Source organism: Salvelinus alpinus, chromosome 6 (assembly GCF_045679555.1).
Source record: "Salvelinus alpinus chromosome 6, SLU_Salpinus.1, whole genome shotgun sequence".
Lineage (NCBI taxonomy): Eukaryota > Metazoa > Chordata > Actinopteri > Salmoniformes > Salmonidae > Salvelinus > Salvelinus alpinus.
The window spans coordinates 66517158-66537059 of record NC_092091.1 but is presented as its reverse complement, the minus strand read 5'-3'; the positions used below and the strand labels follow the sequence as shown (position 1 = coordinate 66537059).

The 19902-nt window shown below is 44.1% G+C and overlaps 1 protein-coding gene across 8 annotated transcripts in view; it reads left to right on the top strand.

Annotated features, from left to right (window-relative positions):
- Positions 1 to 19902, top strand: part of dclk2a (doublecortin-like kinase 2a) — an 84991-nt gene that overhangs the window by 5326 nt on the left and 59763 nt on the right. For all 8 annotated transcript variants that reach the window (XR_011675681.1, XR_011675680.1, XM_071407453.1 and 5 more), the window contains exon 2: positions 9650 to 10005. Coding sequence is in view for 6 of the 8 variants with exons in the window: in XM_071407453.1 (XP_071263554.1) it covers positions 9650 to 10005 (356 nt within the window). In the remaining 2 variants the exon portion in view is untranslated. The remainder of the gene's footprint in view (positions 1 to 9649; positions 10006 to 19902) is intronic.

The following is a 19902-nucleotide window of genomic DNA, read 5'->3' as shown; positions in this document are numbered from 1 at the left end:
TCTGTGTGTGAGCCACTCTCTCCTCTCTGTGTCGCAGGCTGCAGCAGTGACAGTGGCCGGTGTCTGGGTAATACCTTAATCTTCGTGTTGAGTTCTGCTGTCTGACCTGTGACCTTTCTACGATCCTGTCTTAGCGTGAAAGGGTACGGTTATCGCACCATGGTAGCGCTGTCATATTCAAATCAATCCACAGCAAAGAGAGATGAGTGTGGGACTTTTTCATTTGTATACTGTAGTTTATCTCCTGACTCCCGTTAGTCAGCACCTCCAGCTATAGGCTGTGATTTGTCTTTACTTCACTGCTGTCCTTTTCGCCTGACCCCTCTCTCCTCTCTCATCCCCCTGTTTATTCTCAGCTGACATCCTTCCTTCCTCCTTCCAAATATTAGCCTCTGCACTCGTTCCTCCGCCCATGTCCCCAGAGAGGATGGGGTGGTAGATTTAGGTCAGCGCCCAATCCCGTGGCTGGGAGACACATTGCATCACTTCTGGTTGGGCTGGCAGGAAGGAGAATGAGTGCAGCCGTGGGACAGTGAGTGTGGTAGAAGATGGACTGGCACCAACACATAGCCAGGCCTACTTCTTCTGCCTCACCTCTGGATGTAAAGCCTGTTTTCTGCCAAGTAACCGTTCAGAGTGGAAGCTGGAATTCTCCTGGCAGGCATCACACTTTCTCTGCTCTGATTTGAAAGGAAAGTGGGCCAACTCACTTCTTCTGGCTGTAAAAACTTGTTGTTGTTCTCATCTTGGGGGTATTTGGGGTTATACTGCAGTAGGTATTAGAGGTCGACCGATTAATCGGACTGGCCGATTAATTAGGGCCGATTTCAAGTTTTCATAACAATCGGTAATCTGCATTTTTGGGCACCGATCATGGCCGATTACATTGCACTCCACGAGGAGACTGCGTGGCAGGCTGACTACCTGTTATGCGAGTGCAGCAAGGAGCCAAGGTAAGGTGCTAGCTAGCATTAAACGTATCTTATAAAAAACAATCAATCTTAACATAATCGCTATGTAACGGCAGCCTTCCTTCTCTTCAAGAGAAGAGGAGGTGTAGCAGGGATCGGACCAACACGCAGCGTAGCCAGTGCTCAACATGTTTAATTAAACGATAAACAGAGAACACTTACAAATACAAAAAGTGGCAAACCGATACAGTCCTAGCTGGTGCAGAGAAAACACAGAGACAGGAAACAACCACCCACAAACCCCAACACAAAACAAGCCACCTATACAGTGGGGAGAACAAGTATTTGATACACTGACAATTTTGCAGGTTTTCCTACTTACAAAGCATGTAGAGGTCTGTAATTTTTATCATAGGTACACTTCAACTGTGAGAGACGGAATCTAAAACAAAAATCCAGAAAATCACATTGTATGATTTTTAAGTAATTAATTTGCATTTTATTGCATGACATAAGTATTTGATACATCAGAAAAGCAGAACTAAATATTTGGTACAGAAACCTTAGTTTGCAATTACAGAGATCATACGTTTCCTGTAGTTCTTGACCAGGTTTGCACACACTGCAGCAGGGATTTTGGCCCACTCCTCCATACAGACCTTCTCCAGATCCTTCAGGTTTCGGGGCTGTCGCTGGGCAATACGGACTTTCGGCTCCCTCCAAAGATTTTCTATTGGGTTCAGGTCTGGAGACTGGCTAGGCCACTCCAGGACCTTGAGATGCTTCTTACGGAGCCACTCCTTAGTTGCCCTGGCTGTGTGTTTCGGGTCGTTGTCATGCTGGAAGACCCAGCCACGACCCATCTTCAATGCTCTTACTGAGGGAAGGAGGTTGTTGGTCAAGATCTCGCGATACATGGCCCCATCCATCCTCCCCTCAATACGGTGCAGTCGTCCTGTCCCCTTTGCAGAAAAGCATCCCCAAATAATGATGTTTCCACCTCCATGCTTCACGGTTGGGATGGTGTTCTTGGGGTTGTACTCATCCTTCTATTCCTCCAAACACGGCGAGTGGAGTTTAGAGCAAAAAGCTCTATTTTTGTCTCATCAGACCACATGACCTTCTCCCATTCCTCCTCTGGATCATCCAGATGGTCATTGGCAAACTTCAGACGGGCCTGGACATGCGCTGGCTTGAGCAGGGGGACCTTGCGTGCGCTGCAGGATTTTAATCCATGACGGCGTAGTGTGTTACTAATGGTTTTCTTTGAGACTGTGGTCCCAGCTCTCTTCAGGTCATTGACCAGGTCCTGCCGTGTAGTTCTGGGCTGATCCCTCACATTCCTCATGATCATTGATGCCCCACGAGGTGAGATCTTGCATGGAGCCCCAGACCGAGGGTGATTGACCGTCATCTTGAACTTCTTCCATTTTCTAATAATTGTGCCAACAGTTGTTGCCTTCTCACCAAGCTGCTTGGCTATTGTCCTGTAGCCCATCCCAGCCTTGTACAGGTCTACAATTTATCCCTGATGTCCTTACACAGCTCTCTGGTCTTGGCCATTGTGGAGAGGTTGGAGTCTGTTTGATTGAGTGTGTGGACAGGTGTCTTTTATACAGGTAACGAGTTCAAACAGGTGCAGTTAATACAGGTAATGAGTGGAGAACAGGAGGGCTTCTTAAAGAAAAACTAACAGGTCTGTGAGAGCCGGAATTCTTACTGGTTGGTAGGTGATCAAATACTTATGTCATGCAATAAAATGCAAATTAATTACTTAAAAATCATACAATGTGATTTTCTGGATTTTTGTTTTAGATTCCGTCTCTCACAGTTGAAGTGTACCTATGATAAAAATGACAGACCTCTACATGCTTTGTAAGTAGGAAAACCTGCAAAATCGGCAGTGTATCAAATACTTGTTCTCCCCACTGTATATGATTCCCAATCAGAGACAACACAAAACACCTGCCTCTGATTGAGAACCATATTAGGCCAAACATAGAAACAGACAAACTAGACACACAACATAGAATGCCCACCCAGCTCACGTCCTGACCAACACTAAAACAAGCAAAACACACAAGAACTATGGTCAGAACGTGACACGCTAGTTAACTACACATGGTTGATGATATTACTAGTTTATTTAGCTTGTCCTGCATTGCATATAATCGATGCGGTGCCTGTTAATTTTTCATTGAATCACAGCCTACTTCGCCAAACGGGTGATTTAACAAGCGCATTCGTGAAAAAAGCACTGTCGTTGCACCAATGTGAACCTAACCATAAACATCGACGCCTTTCTTAAAATCAATGCACAAGTATATATTTTTAAACCTGCATATTTACTTAATATTGCCTGCTAACATGAATTTCTTTTAACTAGGGAAATTGTGTCACTTCTCTTGCATTCTGTGCAACAGAGTCACGGTATATGCAGCAGTTTGGGCCGCCTGGCTCGTTGCGAACTGTGTGAAGACTATTTGTTCCTAACAAAGACAGTCAACTTCGCCTTACGGGGATGATTTAACAAAAGCGCATTTGCGAAAAAAGTACATTCGTTGCACGAATGTACCTAACCATAAACATCAATACCTTTCTTAAAATCAATACACAAGTATATTTTTTTAAACCTGCATATTTAGTTAAAAGAAATTCATGTTAGCAGGCAATATTAAACTAGGGAAATTGTGTCACTTATCTTGCGTTCATTGCACGCAGAGTCAGGGTATATGCAACAGTTTGGGCCGCCTGGCTCGTTGCGAACTAATTTGCCAGAATTTTACGTAATTATGACATAACATTGAAGGTTGTGCAATGTAACAGCAATATTTAGACTTATGAATGCCACCCGTTTGATAAAATACGGAACGGTTCTGTATTTCACTGAAAGAATAAACGTTTTGTTTTCTAAATGAAGGTTTCCGGATTTGACCATATTAATGACCTAAGGCTCGTTTTTCTGTGTGTTATTATATTATAATTAAGTCTATGATTTGATAGAGCAGTCTGACTGAGCGGTGGTAGGCAGCTGCAGCCTCATAAGCATTCATTCAAACAGCACTTTACTGCGTTTGCCAGCAGCTCTTCGCAATGCTTCAAGCATTGAGCTGTTTATGACTTCAAGCCTATCAACTCCCGAGATTAGGCTGGCAATACTAAAGTACCTATTAGAACATCCAATAATCAAAGGTATATGAAATACAAATGGTATAGAGAGAAATAGTCCTATAATAACTACAACCTAAAACTTCTTACCTGGGAATATTGAAGACTCATGTTAAAAGGAACCACCAGCTTTCATATGTTCTCATGTTCTGAGCAAGGAACTTAAACGTTAGCTTTTTTACATGGCACATATTGCACTTTTACTTTCTTCTCCAACACTTTGTTTTTGCATTATTTAAACCAAATTGAACATGTTTCATTATTTATTTGAGGCTATATTGATTTTATTGTTGTATTATATTAAGTTAAAATAAAAGTGTTCATTGTTCATTCAATATTATTGTAATTGTCATTATTACAATATATACACTGCTCAAAAAAATAAAGGGAACACTTAAACAACACAATGTAACTCCAAGTCAATCACACTTCTGTGAAATCAAACTGTCCACTTAGGAAGCAACACTGATTGACAATAAATTTCACATGCTGTTGTACAAATGGAATGGACAACAGGTGGAAATTATAGGCAATTAGCAAGACACCCCCAATAAAGGAGTGGTTCTGCAGGTGGTGACCACAGACCACTTCTCAGTTCCTATGCTTCCTGGCTGATGTTTTGGTCACTTTTGAATGCTGGCGGTGCTTTCACTCTAGTGGTAGCATGAGACGGAATCTACAACCCACACAAGTGGCTCAGGTAGTGCAGCTCATCCAGGATGGCACATCAATGCGAGTTGTGGCAAGAAGGTTTGCTGTGTCTGTCAGCGTAGTGTCCAGAGCATGGAGGCGTTACCAGGAGACAGGCCAGTACATCAGGAGATGTGGAGGAGGCCGTAGGAGGGCAACAACCCAGCAGCAGGACCGCTACCTCCGCCTTTGTGCAAGGAGGAGCAGGAGGAGCACTGCCAGAGCCCTGCAAAATGACCTCCAGCAGGCCACAAATGTGCACGTGTCTGCTCAAACGGTCAGAAACAGACTCCATGAGGGTGGTATGAGGGCCCGACGTCCACAGGTGGGGGTTGTGCTTACAGCCCAACACCGTGCAGGACGTTTGGCATTTGCCAGAGAACACCAAGATTGGCAAATTCGCCACTGGCGCCCTGTGCTCTTCACAGATGAAAGCAGGTTCACACTGAGCACGTGACAGACGTGACAGAGTCTGGAGACGCCGTGGAGAACGTTCTGCTGCCTGCAACATCCTCCAGCATGACCGGTTTGGCGGTGGGTCAGTCATGGTGTGGGGTGGCATTTCTTTGGGGGGCCGCACAGCCCTCCATGTGCTCGCCAGAGGTAGCCTGACTGCCATTAGGTACCGAGATGAGATCCTCAGACCCCTTGTGAGACCATATGCTGGTGCGGTTGGCCCTGGGTTCCTCCTAATGCAAGACAATGCTAGACCTCATGTGGCTGGAGTGTGTCAGCAGTTCCTGCAAGAGGAAGGCATTGATGCTATGGACTGGCCCACCCGTTCCCCAGACCTGAATCCAATTGAGCACATCTGGGACATCATGTCTCGCTCCATCCACCAATGCCACGTTGCACCACAGACTGTCCAGGAGTTGGCGGATGCTTTAGTCCAGGTCTGGGAGGATATCCCTCAGGAGACCATCCGCCACCTCATCAGGAGCATGCCCAGGCGTTGTAGGGAGGTCATACAGGCACGTGGAGGCCACACACACTACTGAGCCTCATTTTGACTTGTTTTAAGGACATTACATCAAAGTTGGATCAGCCTGTAGTGTGGTTTTCCACTTTAATTTTGAGTGTGACTCCAAATCCAGACCTCCATGGGTTGATAAATTTGATTTCCATTGATCATTTTTGTGTGATTTTGTTGTCAGCACATTCAACTATGTAAAGAAAAAAGTATTTAATAAGAATATTTCATTCATTCAGATCTAGGATGTGTTATTTTAGTGTTTCTTTATTTTTTTGAGCAGTGTATATATATAAAATCGGCGTTGAAAAATCATAATCGGTCGACCTCTAGTAGGTATAGTGGCCTGTGAGGTCATACTGTAGGTACTCTGGCTAATGAAGAGTTCCGTGTAGGTTTTACCTATTTATAGGAGTAGAGTTTTAGCTCTTAAGCCAATCCTATTGGACTTTTGATATGGTGCCAGGTTTATTTTGGAACCCCTCTAACCATTCCATTCTTTCTACTGTAAAACAATGACTGGACTCCAAAGTCGTTCCATAAACAATGCACAGGTTGGGTTCCACTCAAGAAGTCCCCTCTTTACTGTGGAGACTCCATTGGTCGGGATGATAAGTCCTACTTATCGTAGCCTCCTCAGTAACTTGTTTTGTCAGTGGGTTGCGGCTGTACCCTCAGTGGCTGTCCCCTTGTCCTCCTGCTGTGATGTGGAGAAATGGGGCACAGCTGTTGTCAGGGGTCAGGTCACAGAGACAGGAGGAATGCAGTCAATCCATCAGAGGAGCGTCTTGGCCTGGCTGTGAACGAGGCCTTTTGACTGGAGATGCTGGAGGCCGAACACCAGAGTCTTGTCTTTGTGTACTCAGCCATCAAATGGATTTTGTGTGTGTGTGTGTGTGTGTGTGCTCCCAGCCCCATTGATTGAGGACTACTGGCCCGGCCTGTTGTGTGAACCTCATCAAGCCCCATTCAGTCATATGTGATCCCTGGACGATGGATGGGATTACCCTGTGACATCCACCACACTTTCTCTGCTGTAGTGTACTTATTGAAATGACAGTGAGGCATTATATTGGATCCAAACCAAGCCACGATAGTGGTCTTATGCTACACCAATTGTGTGCCATTTGAGGAGGACTTTCAATCAAATGTAATTTATAAAACCCTTTTTACATCAGCCGATGTCACAAACCCAGCCTAACACCCCAAACAGTAAGCAATGCAGATGTAGAAGCACGGTGGCTATTAAAAACTCCCTAGAAAGGCAGAAACCTAGAGAGGAACTAGGCTCTGAGGGGTGGCCAGTCCTCTTCTGGCTGTGCCGGATGGAGATTATAACAGTACATGGCCAAGATGTTCAAACGTTCATAGATGACCAGCGGGGTCAAATAATAATATTCACAGTGGTTGTAGAGGGTTCAACAGGTCAGCACAGTTGACTTTTCACAGCCGATCATTCAGAGTGAGAGAGAGAGAGAACTTAAATTCACACAGGACACTGGATAAGACCGGAGAAATACTCCAGATATAACAGACAGACCCTAGCCCACCCGACACAAACTATTGCAGCATAAATACTGGAGGCTGAGACAGGAGGAGTCGGGAGGCACTGTGGCCCCGTCCGACGATACCCCCCCGACAGGGCCAACCAGGCAGGATATAACCCCACCCACTTTGCCAAAGCACAGCCCCCACACCACTAGAGGGATATCTTCACTAGAGGGATATCTTCAACGCACTGGTGAATTATGAATCACCTGACCCCGCGCTGGTCCTTTGATAAGATCCATGGTATGTAATAAGCTGATTGATTCAACATCAGACTTCACTCATGGGAAAACATTGCTTGTTTAGATGACACCATAGCGTTAGGGACTACGTCAGACAAACACATTCTCACATTCTCATGACCTCTCACTTACCCCACTGAGTGATGGCGTCTGTGTCTTTGTTTAGTGATGGATCAGCGCACACACTGATGGATCTGCCCCCTCTCCTCCATATTGACCAGCTGATGTTTGGTTAGGGAGCTGTTTAAGAGGCTGTGGTCCACATGAGGCCCCGCTGTAGGGCCACTGAAGGGTATCACCCACCCAGGGTCCACTAACCTCTCTGGTGATGCTGCACCTGAGACCCCCCTCTCGTCCCCAGGGGTGTTAGGGACTGTCACCCCTGAGCCCCCTTCAGAAGGCCACCTGTTTCTCCAGGCGTTCTGATCTGAATTGATGATGGCTCCGGGTCTCATTTGGTGTCACCGTTTTCATCTGTTCGGGTCCCCCAGCTGTGGCCTAGCGTCGTTAATTAGCCTTTGGTTAATTGGTCGATGAATAAATCCAGGTGTCGTGGGACTCGCCGTCACGGAAGTCTCCTTCCTTCTGTCCTCTTCCTCCTTTCCATCACTTTTTATTTGTCTTAAAGCAAATGAGAGGAACCATGAGAAGAGCAGTAGATAATACTGAAATGTCCAACATGAAAAGGTAGAGTTGTAGTTGAGAAGATAACAGATTGATATACACCTCAGGTCGATGGTCCTGGTTTAGGTTGATCTCAGCGTGGTGGTCTTATGACCAAAGGATCTTCATCTTTTTCAGTCGTGGGTCTTGAAAATAATGCTTGGTATTGAGCTATTCTGGAGGGTTAGACATCGTCTTCACACCACTCTCGCAAATGACTCCTTTCCCTGACGGATGACACCTTTATTTATGCAAGCTGTTCTTCTGTCTCCACTGTCGTTAGGTGACTCATTCACTGTTGTCTTCCTGTTCCTGGATGACTGACTGCTGAGAATAGGATGTTTTGGTTATCAAATAATAAGAGCAAGGTTGACTGCATTAGGAAAACTCAAATTTACCTTAGCTTCTGTAAGCTTTCTATACGGTTCTAGATGGATAGATTCTGTTCATTCATTGTTCGTTCCCCTTCAGGTCCTTCAGATTCCCCTCTCCCTTTTGTACACACAATAACAATGTTTTCTCGCCTTTCTTAGTTCATTTAGCTGGATTTAGCATCACATCTCTATCTCTTACATATAATAATGTTTTCTCGCCTTTCTTAGTTCAGTCATGTTGTCATCGATCGGTGCCTTGAGCTTAAACTGGTAAAGGCCAGATACGCAAGTATAGCGCAATGTCGTGACAGAGCAAGGACATCAAACGCAGCAATATGGGTTCACCTAGTTGCATGCGTAGCATATTACATGCTGCTACAGTATGCCATTCTGTGGTTTCATTAGTGTTGTGACAAACAGTAAAATCCATGATGAAAGATTAGAGGTTAGCCATGCCCAGAATGTGAAAATAAAAATCCTGCATGTGTTGTCCTCCCACAAACACAATCACCCACCCTCACATCCTCCTCTTTCCCTTATTGTGGTTCCATTTATCAGCCTTTTGAGTCGTCAAATTCATCTGGCCTTGGCTTGAGGGGAAACACTCACACAAACACATTTGCTAACTGTTACAATGGAATGTGGGCAAGGAAAAGGAAAATACTTAGCTTTGGAGAGTGTCCAATGTGGCAGGCCGAGAGAGCTCACAGAGAAGGCTGAGTTACACTGACTGGCTGGACTCCGTCTCAATGTGGCTTTTGTTTCCACTGGGGAACCTTAATCCTTGTCATCCACAGTCAAGCTGACTAGAGTTACTTTCCAAGTTATGTGGCTAATTAACACTCCTTTAGTCATTTAGAATGAATGGTTATCCATTGACAGTTGTAAAGTAGCATTCAGAGCTGGAAAATGCGATGGAGTTGATTACTGTAGCTTCAATAACTAAATTGCCCTACATTTGATAAGCAATTGATGGATTTGATATCAGTTTTTATAAACAGTTGATTCAACGATTTTTATTAAATATATATATTTTTAAAGAAGCTTAAATTCTAACTAGTTCTCCCCTCTTCCTCCCTTTAGGTGAGAGCTACGTGTGTGCCTCCAACGAGCCCTACCGCCGAGTGGACTACACCAAGAACGTTAACCCTAACTGGTCAGTGGGCATCAAGGCCGGCCAGTCCCGCTCCCTGTCCTCCCTCAGCACCCTGGTAAAGGGCGAGCTGCAGCGTAGCGAGGCCAGCCTGGGCACCAGAGACTTCATCAAGCCCAAGCTGGTGACGGTCATCCGCAGCGGGGTCAAGCCCAGGAAGGCTGTGAGGATCCTGCTGAATAAGAAGACGGCCCACTCCTTCGAACAGGTGCTGACCGACATCACGGACGCCATCAAGCTGGACTCCGGGGCGGTCAAACGGCTCTACACACTGGAGGGAAAACAGGTAAGATGGTAGTCATTCTGTAAATGCCACAACATGGTTACTTCCTGTAGCACAAGGTCTCAACTCCAATCCTGAGGTATATGATATGGTTATTTAGCCATTTTATTTCTTCTCCTAAATGGCTTACAGACAGTTGTGTTCAACATATGTTTCCCATGCAGGCATCAAACCCTCAACCTTGCTGTTGCAAGTAATGAATAACGATACTTTAGGGACTCTATATTAGAGTATGTTGGGTTAAACTCAACGCTCCACTGGAGATGGGAATCAGTACCAGATGGGGTATCCATATTGAGTTCTCTGGCCAAAGGTCTTATCTATAGCATAGATGCTTCATGATTTATGAGTTTCATCTGTATCAGCACTCGACCATTATACTATCGCTAATCAACACAAACCCCATGGTGCACTACAAGTATTTCCACGAGAGTCGACCTAATCAACAAACTTAATGCATTGTTTGGAATACAGTGTTTGATTTTGGCCAGACATAATGGGACCCATCTCGTTCAAAACGTTGACTCCGGTTTGCCAATAAACACCTGGATGACCATCAAGACTCTTGGAGAATGTTCTATGGACAGATGAGTCAAAAGTATAACTTTTTGGATGACATGGGTCCCATTATGCCTGGTGAAAACCAAACACTGCATTGCACAGTAAGAACCTCATACCAACGGTCAAGCATTGTGGTGGTAGTGTAATGGCTTGGGGATGCTTTGCTGCCTCAGGACCTGAACGACTTGCCTTAATAGAAGGAACCATGAATTCTGCTCTGTGTCAGAGAATTCTACAGGAGAATGTCAGGCCATCCGTCTGTGAGCTGAAGCACAGATGGGTCATGAAGCAAGACAATGATCCAAAACACACAATTAAGTCTACATGAAAATGGCAAAAAAGCAACAAATATGATGTTTTGGAATGGCCAGACCTAATCCCAATTGAGATGTTGTGGCAGGACTTGAAACGAGCAGCCCAGGATTACGCGGTGTGTTAGTTATCAAGAACTTTTGCTTTGCATTTCCCCCCAGCTTAGTTTAGATTGGTGTTAAAGCAGTTCTGCATGGAAGAGTGGGCCAAAATTCCTCCACGCGACATGAGACTGATCAACAACTATAGGAAGCATTTGGTTGGAGTCATTGCAGCTAAAGGCGGCACAACCGCTTATTAAGGGGGAAATTACTTTTTCACACAGGGGCATTGGGTGCTGTATAACTTTGTTTATGAAATAAGTATGCAATTGTTGTATTATTTGTTCACTCAGGTTCCCTTTATCTAATTTTAGGTTTTGGTTGAAGATCTGATAAAATTCAGTATCAACAATATGCAACAGTAGAGGAAATGAGAAAGGAGGCAAATACTTTTTCACAGCACCGTATGGTCCTATTTAGTATTTCCATCTAGACATCTACACTGTGTCCCAAATGGCACCCTGTTCCATATTTAGCACCCTACTTTTGATCAGAACCTTATGGACCCTGGTCAAGAGTAGTGCACAACATAGGGAATAGGGTGCCATTTGGGACGAAAACCTAATGTGCTAGTGATGAAGAACACATGATGCATTTAATTTCCCATCATGGGCTTTAGTTTTAGATTGATATAAATGATGCTAGCCTCATCTGAGGAAGAAGATTTCATCATAATGGATTAAGGGGGAGTGGATTTAGAACATTTCCTAGAAGTCAGGTTCCATAGTTGTTAAAGATAAGTGGATTTTCTGATAAATCTGGATTGAAATACAGTCTGTTGGATTTTTTTTTTTACAGAGCTTTTAACGGTGGACCTCTTATTTCACAAGCAATGGTTATGACACTGTGCTGAGAGGTGTTAGGCAAGTGGTTCTTTGATAACGGCAGGATCATGATGCCTGTCAATGGAGTCAGTTTTTGTAAAGGACCGTTCGCTTAAAAGTATAGAAGACATTGAGACATCTAATGCTGCAGGGAAGGTTTCAGTGCTAGACGAGGCTAAAGAAAAGAGAAGCAGTGTCCCTCAAAATCCCATTCCTTCTATCTGAACTCTGAATATTGTCCTGTCAGAGAACACAGTTGACCCTTCTTTCCTGACAGATTACCGGAGCCGGCGGGAATCTTCACGGACGGGCCAGAGAAGTGACTCGTGAAAATAATGATCCTTATCCTCTGTCAGGCCGGCCAGCCCAACATACTGAAGCCTCTACTCAGAGGAGGCTCTGTATCAGGAGGAGAGGCATGGTCTGGATGATCTCTCTTTCTCTGGCAGAGAAGACAGTTCATGTGTACATTAGACACTTGCACTATTTGCACCTGTTTGCTTTTGTTTTGTGGCAATGAACCAGTCTTGCAGCACAAACTGAAATACACAGCAGTATTGGACCAGAAATGGCTGACCAAGCTTGATTTTTAGCCCAGAGAGAGCATGTACACGATCAGTGATTCACCCCTTCAGTCCAACTCTGGCCGCTTATTACTCGGCCGTCCACAGAGAGTAAGGGATGGAACGACAGAGAGACAGAATGAGAGAGTGATGGAGAAACAAGTGTTGACTGAAAAGATCAACCCTCTGGTACTCAACATCGCTGCTCTTTCAAAAATTGCCAAGCATAGGCTACAGCATGATGGATCCTTGGGAATGCCCCATTAGATATCCACCCCGTTACTAATTCAGTCCCATGTCTGTGACAGAAAGACTACTGACTCTCTGTCTGTCTTTATCCCTTCATGGATCGCATATGTGGCCCTCAACAGATTTGACTGTGCTGTGGGCTGAGACTTCATCATAAATGATGATGCAACACAGCTGCAATTTGACTGGGATGTTTTCTCCATTCATCCGTCAACATTCAGTGTTGTCGGCACTAGACAGAGAGAGGAGGAATCCTGTTTTGTGTAGAGATGAAGCAGAGAGACGGGGTGTGAGAGAAAGAGGGAGTGCCTTTCCTACTCTGTTCTTGGGGACCGCTTCAGGCAGGCGACTCGCCAGGGCTGTTTGAAATGCAATGTGGCGGGCGGTTTGACTGCGACGCGCACTGATGATGTCACAAGGGATTTGCCTGAGGAAGCCGGTGGTAAATCCAAACGAGCGCTGCAGGGCTGTCTGGAATGCAGGCTGACTCTCTGGGATTTCACAGGGAAACCTCCTCTTTCCAATCCCCCTGTTTTTTTTGTATATTCTAACGCTATGCAAAAAAATTGTCCATGAGCTGCCAGGCATATGCAAATGACACGATTATGCTAATGCTTGAATGAAACGGGTTGGCTCCAACAATACAGTTGTTCTCGCTCACAGAGAATGTTAAGTGTGTTTTTGTCTGTAGCTTTCAGTTAGATTACAGTCAGTTCTATAGCATTTTCTTATTATGCTGCATGCAATTTGTTATGGCAGCTCTCCATTTGAAACTATGGGTTACTGCATATACTTAGACGGGTTAGCTGACAACGTCACAAACAATGCACACGCTTCAATGGGGCAGAAGTCCGTGTGTTGTGATTCTGGATGTCCAGATAGTTAGCAACAGTAACAAGAAGCTGCCATGTGGGGAATCGTAAGCTAATTTTATCTTGTTCTTGATACCATGTCTTGTTTTGACTGATATCATGTGTATGCTAATATGGCTAGAATTCACTAGCTATCAACTGTAACAATGTATTTGAGAGACCACACGTGCTCATTGTGCAAATGTATGTATGTTTTCAGTAATCATTGAAGACGAAATATAGTTTACATGTTATCAACAATCTAAGCCAACCCCGTCTGTTTTGCCCCATAGTTGCGCATGCGTCGGTTTTGTTGCTAAACAACCAACCCGTCTATAACCATGACGACTATAGAAGAGTTGGCTACTGCACATACAGTATGGGACCCAGGCTAGCTCAAAGGACAGTACACAACCCTAACAGCAGCCCAGGCCTGTGGAGCTCTGAGGGATGGCTCATGTGCTTAAACACCATTTAAAAATACCTGACAGCCAATGGCACTACAGCCATCTCACCAACGTGTATAGCATAATGAATGGAGTCTACAGTAACTCCTACCATCGTTGAGAGATAGGAAGCAGACTCCTCATTTAGAGTTTTAGCAGATCAATATTTCAGACGTAAGATGCTGTAATTTCTTGTTGTTCATTATAAATTGATAAGGCCCATATTGTTCCACTCTCTGAGCTGTTTTGATGAGTTTGAGTCGGTAACTTACTGAGCATGGGTTGCATCTACTGTATGTTCAACTCCTGAGACGGATTGCTCTTCTTCCTGTCACATGCTTTCGTAATGATCCACTCCATTGGTTGATTTATATCACCATATAAACAGCCCTTTCAGTCCTGATAGAGGGCTGTTTGGGGATCCTCTGTTGCATGTAATGGCTTATACCAGGACACCACATCCTAAACGACTCCATCGAATGGGAACTCCAATACAACAGTTTTCTGTCACTGAGGAGGATCGATGGGGACTGTTTAAAAGCTAATTATCCCTGGAGGTTAATGGGGAGGTATTCATGGCCCTATAGCTAAGTAACTGTGTCCTTTTGATTCAATGAGGCAGATCCTAGGAAAGGCCATCTATGTGTGTATCACAGGAGGTTGGTTGCACCTTAGTTGGGGAGGACGGGCTCATGGCCATGTCTGGCGCGGAATAAGTGGAATGGTATCAAATGCATCAAACACATGGTTTCCAGGTGTTTGATTTCATTCGCTCCATTCCAGCCATTATTATTAGCCGTCTTCCCCTCAGCAGCCTCCGCTTGTGTGTATCTAATTTGAGCTGGGCGCAAAACAGGATGTACACGCATGATGCTGTGTCATTCAAAACATGCATTCAAAATGGAGGTCAATGAAGGGGCATTATGGCTGTAAATATCTTGTTTAAAGGACATCCATCCCAGCATGATCCCATACTTGTCCGTATAACCTTGTGTTTACAAATACTTACCATAAGTGTACTTACCATAAGTGAGTCATATAAATACTCAGACATCGACATTTGACTGATTGCACATTATGTTATATGAAGTATCATACTTGTAATGCTCGGCTGAGAATTTCCCCCCAACAGTTGTTATCTCTGAGCAGGTGGAGATCAAGAGTTTAGCTAAATCAGTCCCTGCCACCTGCTCATGAAACCACCAGGCACCAGCCCCTCTCTGGCATGGGATGAGGGTATGGGATAAGGGAACAGACAGGAAACCGGCCCCATTGGAACAGATAGGAAACCGGCCAATGGCCTTTTCTCTCTCAGACCATACTGTGGCCTGCTGTCTACTGTAACTGTAGTCTTGTCAAATCCTCTACATATAATACAATATCTCTGTACTGGTATGTACTGTATTCAGCTTCTGTGGTAGTGTTCTGTGGTAGTGTTCTGTGGTAGTGTTCTGTGGTAGTGTTCTGTGGTAGTGTTCTGTGGTAGTGTTCTGTGGTAATGTTCTCTGGTAATGTTCTGTGGTAGTGTTGTCTGGTAATGTTCTGTGGTAGTGTTCTGTGGTAGTGTTCTCTGGTAATGTTCTCTGGTAATGTTCTCTGGTAATGTTCTGTGGTAGTGTCCTCTGGTAGTGTCCTGTGGTAGTGTTCTGTGGTAGTGTTCTGTGGTAGTGTTCTGTGGTAGTGTTGTCTGGTAGTGTTGTCTGGTAGTGTTCTGTGGGGTCTTACTTGGATGTATGTAGTACACATGAGTGGATGTTTTTATCTACTGTGTTTTAGGACCATAATAGTAACTCTGTTTGGCTTCTAAAGGCTATCAAAATTAGAATAGTGTCAATTTACAGATTTAACTGCTAAATTAGTAATTATTTCGCCACTATGGCCTATCTACTGCCTCACCTCCCTTATCTTACCTCATTTGCACACACTGTATATAGACTTTCTTCTATTGTGTTATTGACTGTATGTTTGTTTATTCCATGTGTAACTCTGTGTTGTTGTTTTTGTCGCACTGCTTTGCTTCATCTTGGCCAGGTCGTAGTTGTAAATGAGAACTTGTTCTCAACTAGCCTACCTGGTTAAATAAAGGTGAAATAAAACAATAACTGCAGAAGCCTGAATCCTTACCCTTAAAGAACAGAGTTGGACTATAATGGACTCCGTCCACTTCAATGACCGCCATTCAGTCAATGGAATTTAATTTGATTTCTGAATGAAAATTATTCAGATAACTACAAATATTACTCTGGTTTTTGGTCATATTTTTAAGTTCATGCCTTTGTAAATTCATCAAACTGTTGTGTCTGAGTAAATAAGCATTGCTTATACCTAGAACTTCTGATTATGTTAAATCTTTAGCAGTTAAATGGTTAACTACATAATCTATGGGCTTTTGCTTTTCCACTTCTCCTTGTCCAATCTGCCTGTCTGCCAAGTGAACTCTCTACATTAGACTTTTCTGGATAATCTGACAGGACTTGCCCTCTCTCTGACAGTGCCTCTCTCCTCCAGCTAAACTGCTTTTCACGCTCTGAGATGCTCCCCATGCTCACGTCTCTGGACGGGCGTGTCTCCTGTGATTCCCTCTAAAGCTGGAGGGGGTTGTCTGTGTGTGTTTGTCTGTGTGGTATTGTTGTTTGTCCCCCCATGGCTGTAACATTATGTCACTCACTATTACGTCTGATGTGTCCTGTGAAGGGTGAGAGGCATGGCCTTGAGAAGAGCCATTTCAGTGTGTCCTTTTTATCTAAGCTCTGTATTATAGTAAAGTGGAAGCTTTTGTTATCAGAGAGAAGGGGTTCTCTTTTCTCAAGTGTTAGTTTCCCCTCAAATAATTCAATTCAGTATTTAATCCAAAACATTGGATTCTAAGTCTTTAACGCTATCACACTGTTTTGGCTGTGTAAGAACATCATAAATCCTTCAAATGAGAGCCTTGTACGGTTAGCGTAGCCGCTAGCATATTAGAACCCAAAGCCCCAGAGACACGTCTCAAAAAGCCCATCAAATGCCTCACCCTTGGGCTTAGCAGCCAGCGCGAACAAGCTACCAGCGCTAACACATGAAGGACGGCCCCACGGCCCGACTACAGCCTAGCCCAGCCTGCCATCTGCTCCTCCTCCAAACAATCAAATCGTTGGTCCCAGGCAATGTCTGTGTCTGTAGGGGTCTGCCAACCAACACCCCCCCCCCCTAGCTCCCCTACCAGGGCCCTGACCATCACTGGATAATTAGACTTATAAATTGAGGGAGTGCGTGTGTGTTTGTGCGTACCTATGTGTGTAGGGGGTTAAAGTGCAGCTTGTGTGTACTCCATTTGTAAACACAATGCACTCTCAGTCCAGCTCTCTCTCTCTCTCTCTATTTGATTGCTACGCTGCTAGCCTGGATGAATGTTAATTGATATCCCCTGGGCTACATCAGGGCCAACAGAATCAGCTGCTGCTTTGAGAGAGAAACTTCTCTCTGTTTTACATCTCAAAGCCGTGTGGAGAAAGAAAGAACAGGAGCTCTTTGGCAGGAGGTGGGATTGAAGAAAGAAAGTGCCAGCTGTCCTGTAAACATTGTAGAGTGAAATATTTAGTTTATTCCCTCTTAACTTCAGTGACATTTGGCCTCTGGAAGGAGAGAGAGAGATGCTGTAGGAGCTACAGTATAGGGCAGTCCACTGCAGGAGCTGGTTTGATAATCCATGTCCCCCCTTGTGGGATTGTAAGAAAGCATGCATGTGTACACACACACACACACACACACACACACACACACCTGTAGCCGTATTCATTTTACAACTTTTTCACAGCGTATGAACATCACATGGTTCTATTATCCCCCCCAGTCAGCAACCGTTGGTAATATTTCTGGCTATATTATGTCACCAGTGTTTCATTATCACAGTGAATGGCTGCCAGTAGGACCATTATGATGGACCATTATGATGGACCTGACTACATCATCAGAATTCTAAGGGTCAGATGAGGATCTGGCCAAGGCCAAGAGATGAGAGCACAGGAAGGGAGGGAGAGGGGGAGGTAAAGACTCTCCCCTCCCCCAACTTAGTCAGCCTGCAGCATCACCACTCCAGACCCTCTTTTCCACCTATGTATCTACAGTGCCTTCGGTAAAGGGTTCTGAAAGTTACTACATGACTCCATGTGTTATTTCATAGTTTTGACCCAAACTTTTGACTGGTACTATATATATATATATATATATATACAGTGGAGCAAAAAAGTATTTAGTCAGCCACCAATTGTGCAAGTTCTCCCACTTAAAAAGATGAGAGAGGCCTGTAATTTTCATCATAGGTACACTTCAACTATGACAGACAAAATGAGAAAAGAAAATCCAGAAAATCACATTGTAGGATTTTTTATGAATTTATTTGCAAATTATGGTGGAAAATAAGTATTTGGTCAATAACAAAAGTTTATCTCAATACTTTGTTATATACCCTTTGTTGGCAATGACAGAGGTCAAACGTTTTCTGTAAGTCTTCACAGGTTATGTCGATATAGGACTCGTTTTACTGTGGATATAGATACTTTTGTACCTGTTTTCCTCCAGCATCTTCTCAAGGTCCTTTGCGGTTGTTCTGGGGTTGATTTGCACTTTTCGTACCAAAGTACGCTCATCTCTAGGAGACAGAACGCATCTCCTTCCTGAGCGGTATGGCGGCTGCGTGGTCCCATGGTGTTTATACTTGCGTACTATTGTTTGTACAGATGAACGTTGTACCTTCAGGCGTCTGGAAATTGCTCCCAAGGATGAACCAGACTTGTGGAGGTCTACAATTTATTTTTGAAGTCTTGGCTGATTTCTTTTGATTTTCCCATGATGTCAAGCAAAGAGGCACTGAGTTAGTTTGAAGGTAGGCCTTGAAATACATCCACAGGTACACCTCCAATTTACTCAAATTATGTCAATTAGCCTATCAGAAGCTTCTGAAGCCATGACATCATTTTCTGTAATTTTCCAAGCTGTTTAAAGGCACAGTCAACTTAGTGTATGTAAACTTCTGACCCACTGGAATTGTGATAATGTCAATTATAAGTGAAATAATCTGTATGTAAACAATTGTTGGAAAAATTACTTGTGTCATGTACAAAGTAGATGTCCTAACCGACTTGCCAACACTGTAGTTTGTTAACAAGAAATTTGTGGAGTGGTTGAAAAACGAGTTTTAATGACTCCAACCTAAGTGTATGTAAACTTCCGACTTCAACTGTGTGTGTGTGTGTGTGTACACCAGAAATTTTGTTTTACAGGGTCAACCATAGTAGTATGGCGCAAATTAGGGTTAAGTGCCTTACTCAAGGGCACATCAACATACCTCCTCCTGTGGCTTATCTTGTTACTTCTTCTCCTGTCTCCTGCCCCTCTTAAGGTTCCCCACTGAGCAAAGCAACCGACAGCCAATTCAGGTCTACCAAGATTTGAGAATTCCATTCACCCCCCCACTCAGAATTAACCTTTTAACCTTAAACAAATCTATAAATGTAAATCCATTTGGTACATGTAAGGCGTGGGAATATGATGAATATCATCAATCTGGGGATGCTGTAGACAGTGATTACATATTAGATAAATACATGGAGGATCGGGAGGTAATATCCACAGAGGGTGACCTATAGGCCCCAATCTCCCCATGTGCTGGTTTGCTCATTTAGACCAAGCATTTTCATTCCCCTTATCCTTACAGGAAGAGGAACTGAAGGAAATACAACATACACACTGTGTTTGTGTGCGAGAGAGCGTGTGCACGTGTGTGTGTGAGACAGACGCATCCAGCTAGCCTACCTGGAGCTCTTATAAAGAGGTAGACATTTTTATTTTCTCAGGGGAAATCTTCTAAGTGGTAATAGAGAGCGTTTCAAAATGACGCAGGATACGATAGCGCACCAATAAAGTCTACTGTAGCTGTTAACCGTTTTTCCCCTCGGAGAAGCGGAGGTGTCATTGTTAGAGTGGGAATGGAACTGTCATGTAGTCTGTAAAAG